The sequence below is a fragment of the Aethalodelphis obliquidens genome, unplaced genomic scaffold (assembly GCF_003676395.1).
Source record: "Aethalodelphis obliquidens isolate GAN/ISIS:26980383/991018 unplaced genomic scaffold, ASM367639v1 scaffold22, whole genome shotgun sequence".
NCBI lineage: Eukaryota > Metazoa > Chordata > Mammalia > Artiodactyla > Delphinidae > Aethalodelphis > Aethalodelphis obliquidens.
This window is the reverse complement of record NW_020837966.1, coordinates 14,417,966-14,427,345: the sequence shown is the minus strand read 5'-3', so window position 1 is coordinate 14,427,345 and position 9,380 is coordinate 14,417,966. Positions and strand designations below refer to the sequence as shown.

Here is a 9,380-nt window from a genome sequence, read left to right as displayed (position 1 = left end):
GTAATAAAATAACTAAAGATGCCCCCATCAGTAGGAAATTAGTGAAGTTTTAAATCTGCATCTTTGCTCCTAGTGGGCATCTGGAAAATGGGTGTGTAAACTTGCTGTCAATCGCTGGCCCTGTTTGCAGTCTGGGAAGGAGGGAAGAAACTTTTAGCCCAGACCGCTCCAAAGCGGGGGCTTTACCCTCTTTACCAACGTTCTTCCCTCCATTAAATGCAGAGGGAATACTTTTATTCCTCCTCTCCCCAGTGCGCATCCCCCTTCTCCATCATCAGTCAGCACGTCCCCTTTAAGAGCCGGAGGCCGTCTCTCCCTTTCTCCTCCCAGTCCCCCGCCCTTCACACCTTGGGTGGGAAAAGAGAGTGGGGCGGGGTGGCCCGAGAGGCAGGAGGGGCGGGATCATGGCGAGAGCTCCAATGGGCGTCCAAGCTGGCCGCCGTGGACCCCGTCAGCCAATGAGCAGCAGGCGGGGGCGGGGCGGGGCGCTGTTGCAAAGCCTCCAACGTGGGCCGGCTGGAGGCCGCGGGGCAAGAAGCCCAGGGGGTGTGCGAGGGCTAGCGGCTGGGGGCGGGGCCACGGGGATCGGCCGGGGCTGCGCCCCGGGGAGGCGAGCTGCTAGCGGTTGATTGTTCGGTTGCGAAGTGTGCGGGGTTCTCGCAGAGCGGAGGAGCCGTGCGGAGCCCGGAACTGCGTGCGCGCGCTCTGTCTTCGGCGCTGGGACAGCGAGGCGCACCGGGTCTTTGGAGCAGTGCGGGGTTGGCCGCGCCGTCCAGCCCGGAGTCTGCAGCTGGACGCTCGTAGCGGCGAGGAAGATGCCCACGGGCGCAGAGCTCCGGCTGCGAGCCTGAGCGCCTTCCTCGCAGCGGCGGCGGCACTTGGCGTGCACGGGGACTCCGAAGCCCGGCCAGGAGCGCGGCGGGAGAACGAGGAGTGCCGGCCAAGCACCCTTTGCCCGGATCCGTGGGGTTCGCAGCGGGCACGGGCGGGTCGGCCCGGATGGGCGCGGGGTTCGCGGCCCCCTGCGGGCGCTGCGGAGCCGCTCGGGCACCGGGGGCCCGCTGAACGCCGGAGTCGCCGCCGCAGAGAGAACTTGTGCCGGCGGCCATGTCCCGGCGCGGAGCCTAGTGCTGAGCGGAGCCCCCGCTGGCCCGCCCGCGCCTGCGGTCGACCCGGACCTCGCAGCCCCAGCGCCGGGAGTTCGCTGCGCGCTCCAGACAAGATGGCGCGGCCGGTCCGGCGAGCGCTCGGGGCCCCGCGCCGCTCGCCTTGTCTTCTCCTCCACTGGCTGCTGCTGCTGCTGGTGCTACTTCGGCTGGAGCCCGCATCGGCCGCGGCCGGCCCGCGGGCGCCCTGCGCTGCCGCCTGCACTTGCGCCGGGGACTCGCTGGACTGCGGCGGGCGCGGGCTGGCGGTGCTGCCCGGGGACCTGCCCGTCTGGACGCGGAGCCTGTGAGTGCCGCCCTTTCCGTCCTCCCCGCGCCCCGGGACGCTGTCACTTGGGGACGGGGCGGCAGGGGTGTTTCCCTGGGAAAGGGGTGCGGATTGAGTTGCTTGTATGTGAAGTTGAATGAGCGGGAAAACTGATCGCCTGGGATCGTAGTGGTGGTCCTTGGGGGTCCGGAGGAGAGAGGGCGTGCGTGCGAAGAAGTCGGGATGGGAAAAGCGTGCGTCTCGTGAGGATCTGGATGTGCGCGAGCGTGGGTCTTGGGGATCTGGAGGAGGAAAGTGTACCTCGTGGGGGGAAGGATGTGATCGAGCGTGGGACATGGGGTATGAAGGTGAGCGAGTGTGGGTCTTGAGGTTCTGGAGGAGAAAAAAGTGTCGTGGGGGTCTGGAGGTGAGTTAGCGTGGCTCCTGAAGGCCATCTGGGAGTTGGTGAGTGGGTGGGATTCTGGAGGTAAGAGAATGTGAGTAAAGAGTCAGGAGGTGAGGCTGTATGTCTGTGGGTGGAGAGTGGGAAACATCTGGAGGGGAGAGAGTGAGGAAGTCTGTCTGGGGGTCCCCGGGTGTTTCTTTTTTTCCCTTCTGTAACCCAACTCTCTGTTGTCTGAGCTGCTTGGCCTTCCAGTGGGTAATGAATGAAGGTGACTTTTGCCTCCAGTCTTCCATTTACATTATTTATTAGTGAGAGTGTGTGTAGCCGCCTCCTCATCTCCCCGGGACCTTGGTGGCCCGACTTGGCTCAGGCCCGGGGCAGAAGGACATCCTCTGAGTCCTTCCCTGGAGGACCCCCTGAGTTATCGGGCTTTGAGAGTTCCTGGAGATCTGTGACTGCTGGAAGTTGGTCCTTTTTCACCTGGTTGGCATTTTAGGGAACTGTGTTCCAGACCCTTCCTGTCTGTTCCCTTAGGGGACCCATTGGGCTTGACGATCCAGTGGAGTGGGGCCCATCCTCTAGCATTTCTCCTCTATAAATGGTGCAAATTAGTTTTGGAGTATTGCTACTTCGGAAGAGAGTGCCAGACTCTGGGTTGATTTAAGCAGAGTGTGTTTTACCCGCAAGAGGCTCTTTTCTGTGCTGTCCGGATCTTGGCCTATCCGGACTTGGTAGGACACTTCTTACAGGAGGTTTGGCAGGAAAACAACAACACCACCACATTAGATTTCTGTAAACATGGTAGAATGTCATAGGCTTTAAAAATTTCTGACAAATCTAGTCCATGAGTCAAAATGCTGTCCAGTTATCAGTAATTAACATCTCTGCAGAACTGTTAGTACCTTCCAGAAGAGGCCTAGGTTGAATAGTTCTGCTTTTCAGTTGAATAATTGGACATCTTTCCTAGAATATAGAAGAGGCACAGTAGTAACCTCAGGCGGGACATTCACTGTTCAAAAAAGAGAAAGAAAACTGGTGACACCGGTTTTAACCAACACCTGTGGCTTGATCTAAGAACATGTGGTCTGGGAATCTGGTTGCCGTGAAGGGAAAGAAGGGAAGTTAATTCCTTTCTGACGTGAAGATCCTGTACCTTTGAGAGCGGGGCACAGATCTTTAACTTGGACCACGCTGCACATGGGTCACTAGTGATCAGTCCTACAGAGTTCTGAAACTGGACTGTTGACTTATGTGTAGGATTTCTCTTCAGTGTTCTGCTGTTTCTTTGGAATCCCCTTAGGGAAGACCAGTGATCAAGGTGTGGGTTTTAACACAGGTGGTGGCTGTGTAAGGTAGTGGGAGATAGAGCCCAGCGTTGTCATTAGGTAGTATTGTATTTAGTTGTGGTCGTCTTGGGTATTGTGGGTTTTCCTTTACATACTCTTAGTTTTCTAAAAAGTTAAATCATGTGGGTGGGATCAGACTAACATCTTAGGTGTTCACGTGTTGGAAGACTGACTCCCAATGCCAGGTGTCAGTGGCATCGTGGGGAAGGCACTTAGTTCAGAAGTGGTGGCTTCCTGGAGAGGACAGGGTGTCCTCTGTTTTCCACTTTCCTGTGGCCACAAGATCCACTTTGCCTTGTCCTTTAATTTCTGGAGCAAAACTACTGGTTGTTTGGAGGGCTTTCTGTCTGCCTAAGGAGTGACATTTCACAAGTCATAAATACCTTTAAAATTGCAGTCTTTTCTCTTTTCCTCACACAGTTGATGATTAGTAAATACCAAACTGGCTGTTTTGAGCTTCAGTTAGGCTTGATTATACTGATGATGGTGTTAATGGATTCGATTTTAAGATATGAGTAGTATGGCTTCTGGTTAGTATGTGGCAATGTGGTATTCAGTACAGAATGTATATCCTTTGAAAAATGTTTGTGAAGTTTTTTTTTTTCTGATTAAAGAAAAAGCAAGCAAATGTGTTTTTATTTTTCCCTAGACTTCAGATTTCTCCATTTAAGTCATTAGTCTTAGTCTAAATTTTGCATCAGGATATTTATATCTTTTATATTCCTGGCTATGATTCAGTAAGACTTTAGGGGAGAAAGTCTCTGTCTATAATATAATAAAATACCTTATAGTTTCACCGCGTTTACACCCTCCGAGTCCATTGTGTCTAGAAAATGCTTTGAGCTAGTTTATAACCCCATGAACTAGATTTACTGCAGCTAGTTCAAACAATTTCAGGCTGTGGGTTTGAGATAGAAGGGGACCTGTGGCTTTATGGAATTTTTTTTTTTTTTTTTTTTTGCTTTTGTAAACAGTGCATCTAATTTTGGAGTTGCTCCTAAGCCCCGCATAAGGAAAGTAAAACTCTTTAATAGTGGATGTAAATGCGGTTTGAATAGCAGAACTGGAATGGCGCTGGGAGAAAGGAAAACACGTTCATTCCCAGGGCCTGAGGATAACTTATTCAACACAATAACTTATAGTTGTAGTAGTTGAGCCATTACTTGAGTTTGCCGTCCCATTACGTAGGTGCGATTGGCCTTGTCCAACCAGCACATTCATAAATAGCTCCCAGCACTGCCACTCCCTATTCCAACTTCCCAGAACCTTAGAAGAAGTTGAACTTCTTAGAACGCAGATGTTTGCTTTCTTTGAAATTATTTTGGAGAGCATGGCTTCAGAAGCTGTTTAAGACGCGTTAAACACAATGTACCTTAGACTCTTGTCTGTGGCATGAAGTTGAGCACAGTATTGCTTGCTTACAGGGTCTGGCAGCTAGCTCAATGATGGCCTAACGGGATTGTGATAGGAAGGCAGGCAGGCCCTTGGAGGAGGAACAAATAATTCTCCTTCTCAGTGTGGAAGGAAGATGACATGGCATTCGGAAGCAAGGACATCCCTTAAAGGTCACCAAGTGTGGTTATTCTGAGTCACATTAAGACAACTGTATTGATTTGGGTCTGTTTGTATTTTGTCTCCCTTCGTGTTTGCAGTACCGAACCTGGGTGACTTAATCGAACCTCTGTTGGTTTGGGCACCAAAGTGGTGTTTATGATTACATTAGAAAATAAACGCAGGTCCCTTGGTGGTTGCCATTGTAGTTGGGAAGCATAGAGGGCCTTTGTCTTTCAAATTTTACAGCTGTGCTGGAAGGCCCAGGTGTTGGGGTGTTGTGAATTAAGGGTTTGGAAAATATTTTCCATCCTGTTCATGCAAATTAGATTTAAAGTGCAGATGACCAAATTGTTCCAGAACCTAAGCTGAGATTCTTGTGTGTGTGTGTGTGTTTTTAAGAAGTAGATTCTTGTCTGGATTACCCCGAGGTCTTCTCTTCTGCCCATTTTCCTCTTTGAGTCTCTGTATCACTTAAGAAGAACTCAGCAGACCATGAGCATCTTCCGATTGGTGGGGGTGGGCAAAGCGTTTTTCTGAATAGGGACCCTTTCGAACACAGGGTAATGGGCAGAGAGAAAATCTGAAAAGTACAAGTGCTTTTAAAGTTTTGGGCAGCTTTAGTCTGAGCTCAGAGTCCTTTTCTTTGGAACAAGTGTCACAAGCCTGGCCTCAATTCTCCTGCATGATGGAGCACTTATCTGTTAAGAGTTTTCTGACACTTTTTTTGAGTTAAGTGGAAGTCTGGGAAATGAAATTGGTTGCCTTTTTAAGGGACAGGATTTAAGTCCCTCTGATATGAAATTATGGCCGTAAAATCTAATTTTTGAGGACTGTGAAATTAGGAAGTGCCGGGAGACCCCCAGGGCCCAATACAAATGAACTGTGTTGGCCCATGGTGCCTCTTGCCTTTAGGGTACGTCAGGGCTGTTCTTGCTCCTCCTTTCCAAGGGACTGTGTTAAAAAGAAGCGTGCTTTCCTTTTCCGGAATTACACTGGGTCACCAGATTTCCCAACCTTTGGACTTTTGAATGTATTGTCGGCAGTAATTCTTCATCTCCAGAAAGATGACGATTCTGTGCAGAGTAATGAGAGCTGGTTCCCAGTGGATGTCCGGATGCGCGGGCCCGCCAGCCCTGCTCCAGGGGCCGCAAGTTTCTCTCCCTGCCGTGTTAATGCCTTGGCCTGAGTTCCCCACGCAGCCTTCCCTGAGCACGTTGGGATGGCCTCTGGCTGACCTTTTTCTCTCCCTCAAACACCACGCTCACAATGAAAGGGCCTCTCCCCCATTCTGCAGAGGTGTCTCCCTGGTGCAGAGGCTTTTCAGCATCTTCTCTTTCAGAGTGGACAGGAATGCGAGAGAGCTACTAGGGTTTTGTGTGACTTAACAATGCCCCCGGCCCAGTTCTGTGCACCTGCTGTAGCCCGGAAGGTCTGTTATCCGGGAAAGGAGGTTGTTTAAAATAGGCATTGGTTATTTTAAAAGTGACACCAGAGAGGGAAATCTGGGAAAGGGATTCGTAGAATTGAAAGTCGCTCAATAAGCAGTCAAGGATGTTTGTGGTACCAAGGTCGTTGGCTTAAAACTCAAGGGGATTCCTCTGACTTACCCCATAAGTTGAAAGACTTCAAGTTTCATGAGCAGGCCTGATTTTCAACGACTTGTGAATGAGTTTGGTGATATTAACTCATTGGGGACCTTCCCCCTCCTCAGCAACTGCAACTTGAAACCCTGGGGGTCTTTTAGAGCAGGGCTCTGGGCTGTGTTAATATTCAGAGCTGTTCACAATGGATGCAGTTTCAAAGGCTGAAGGCATTGTCTTGAGACAGGAGGGAGGAGAGGTGGGAGGAAAGTCCCCAGGCAGAGGAGGGGAAGTATCTAAAAATCTCCAATGTTCCCTGGCAGGTGGCGAATTTAGGAACCGTTAGCGGGGTTTTTTAATGACTTAAGCATGGCATTGAACCTGTGGGTCCATTCCATCTACCTCCCGGCTTCAGTTCATGGTGTCTGTCAGTAATGTGGCTGTCTTCTGCCCATTAAAGTGTAGGAATCCGTCAGAAACTCAGATCTGTTTTTATGTCCTCACGGAAAGAAGTAGGACTTCGAAGACCAGAGGTTAAAATTTTCACAATAGTTAACCCTCTTGGAGTTATTTTTTTCTGTGTAACTGCAGGGTTTAGAATAGTAGTCCAGACTTACCTAATAATTGGCCAATTGTAGGACTAAGGCTGAGAAATTTTCTACTGAGAACCTGATAGACGATTGTTGCCATGAAGCAAAATTAATAGTTAAATCAGGATTACAGAAAAAATGAATATTGTGATTTGTCTGTGGTCTAATTGAAAGTTGCCAATTTGTACCCTGGTTTTGTTTTTTTATGGGCTTTTTTTTTTGGTGGGGGCATGCTTATGAATTTTTCTTAGCCAAAGGCTTTATGCTTTAGTATAAACATACTATACTAGTATGTTTACATAATTTAATACTTTACGTGTGGTTTCAACATAAGTACTTTACGCATAATCTTCTGAAACGCAAGCTATAAACCCAGTCTGCTTATAAAAGTCGCTCGTTTTTTTTAAAAAGCTGCTTCCCTATTTCCCTGCGTTTCGTGCTTTTCATGTCCTGCCTTCAGGTGTTCTCTTTGTCCTCTGGGTGGGCATTTGATGTCCGATTGCACCCTGGGTCTCGGGTTGGGTTATTGATGGGGAAAAGAGCCGGTGAGGGCAAAGCTTTCCTTCACTCTTGCTCTGTTAATTATTTGGATGCCTCATCCCTGCTGGTCACACCCAGTGCTCACCATTCACTAGGGAATAGTGATGAAGAGATTGGAAATTATTTCTAGGGTCCATTCCTGGCTCCACCACCCTACAGCTCTGTGTGTGATTTGTGGCGAACCTCTTCCCTTTGTCTCTAAAGAGGGGATCATAATATTCTATCATAAGCTGCTGTGAAGACTAAGTTAGGTGACACGTGTATTCAGCCCAGTCCAGTGTGAATCAGTCACCTCAGGCTGAGGCCCCAGTAACTCACGTTTTGCATCCTCTCATGGCAAGTCTCTCCCAAGTCAGAGTTCCTGGTGACAGAGGCTTCCTGGGAAAAGTTTACTTTTCTGATAATGAAGATCTCTTTTGGTATAAGCAGGTGGCAGGGCTCACAACCCAAACAGCCTTCTGCCGTGAAGTTTTTGGTGGTGTGTATAGAGTGAAACTTTATGTGCCCTTGGGAAGCTCAAGACAAATTCAGGGGGGAAGCTATGAACAGTTGCAAAAAATTATATGAATTATGCAATTAGCAAAAATGATTGAGGTGGTTTATAAATGTATTCCAGTTGTGCAAATACTTCTGTCTACTGAACATTACCCTTCTGGGAGGTGGGGTATGGGAAGGAGGCCGGGAAGTGAGAGGCCCTTAAACTAATAATTTTATCCCATTATTTCCCAGGGTTTCATTGAAACTGAGCCCTATGAGATGCTCGGTCAATTGCTTGGAAACATGCAGATGTGCTCTTCCAATCAAGGGTTAGGTTGCAGGCTGGGGCTGGCTGAATCCTGCGCTGTACCCACTTCTCTTTGGAAATGTTTGGAGGAGGAGGTGTGAGGGGACATGATTGTGGGGTTGTGTGCAGAGAGCTGGAGAGCTCTGACATTTTTCGTTTGTTTTGGTTTGTTTGCCATTGTACAGTAACTTTGTAGGGGACACGGGCAGTGAGCACAGGGTCATCTGAGGAATCTGGCAAGGATGCCACCTGAAAAGCCATTTGCTTTTGCTCATGCACCTGTACCTGCATCCCTTCCCCCGTGAATGGCCATGATTCACAGCCTTGCCCACATGAACGGCTACGATTGTTTGCGTCTTTATTACTATTTAATCTAGCATAACCGGTAAAGCCCATTGTGTGAACAACCAATCCGTTCATCTCTGCAAGTCCTAATACATCTTGGTTTCCTTATGAACCAGGATGCAGGTTCCAATCACTGCTTGTTCGGTTTATTTTGGCAAAAGGTGGCATTCAGAGAGTTTAAAGAAAGCATGGCCTGTCTCTTTTTAAGCACTTTGCATTGATTATTCTTTAAACTTTTATGGTGCCCAGGTCTCTAATCTTTTATGATCTGCAAATATTTTTTTTCTCAAGTTGTCTTATTATTAGGAAGAAAATGAATGGAATGGGTGAGGGTTTGCCCTGCAGTAGAGTTGCCTAAATGCTAAGAAACAAGATAATGGAGGGGGTTTTTTTTGCTGATTAAAAACAAATCACACAACTTCATCTTCTAAGACTCCTTTATACAGCATTTACAAAGTGTCACCCTCCCCCACCTCCACTTCCTCACTTCCTGTCCTTTGCTCCTTCCACCAGTTTATAATTTGCCATTCAAGTAATGTGGCGCTTATCTTGGCCAGGGCATACGTTGCACTGATAAATTCTTTCTCGCTGGATTACCCTACTTGATGATAGCCTGTTAGATACAATGAGAAGAATTGAGCACTTTAGAACTGGAGAATGGATAATCTCACTTTAGTTCCAAATTTTGTAGTGGCCTTGCTCTTCATTTGAAAGCGTTTGTACCCCCAGCAGTGGCACTTTGGGCTGGATGAAAAGACAGTGACACCCGGGGCTCTGCCTGGGGAGTGACAGCTACTCACTGACTGGCAATTCCCCCTCCCC

General features: G+C 48.8%; 1 protein-coding gene across 1 annotated transcript in view; it reads left to right on the top strand.

Moving 5' to 3' along the window:
- Positions 1-496: 496 nt before the first annotated feature.
- LRIG1 (leucine rich repeats and immunoglobulin like domains 1) overlaps positions 497-9,380 on the top strand; it is a 120,845-nt gene continuing 111,961 nt past the window's right edge. Inside the window, exon 1 of the mRNA XM_027121337.1 lies at positions 497-1,452. Within this exon, the coding sequence (XP_026977138.1) occupies positions 1,223-1,452 (230 nt within the window). The 5' untranslated portion in view covers positions 497-1,222. The remainder of the gene's footprint in view (positions 1,453-9,380) is intronic.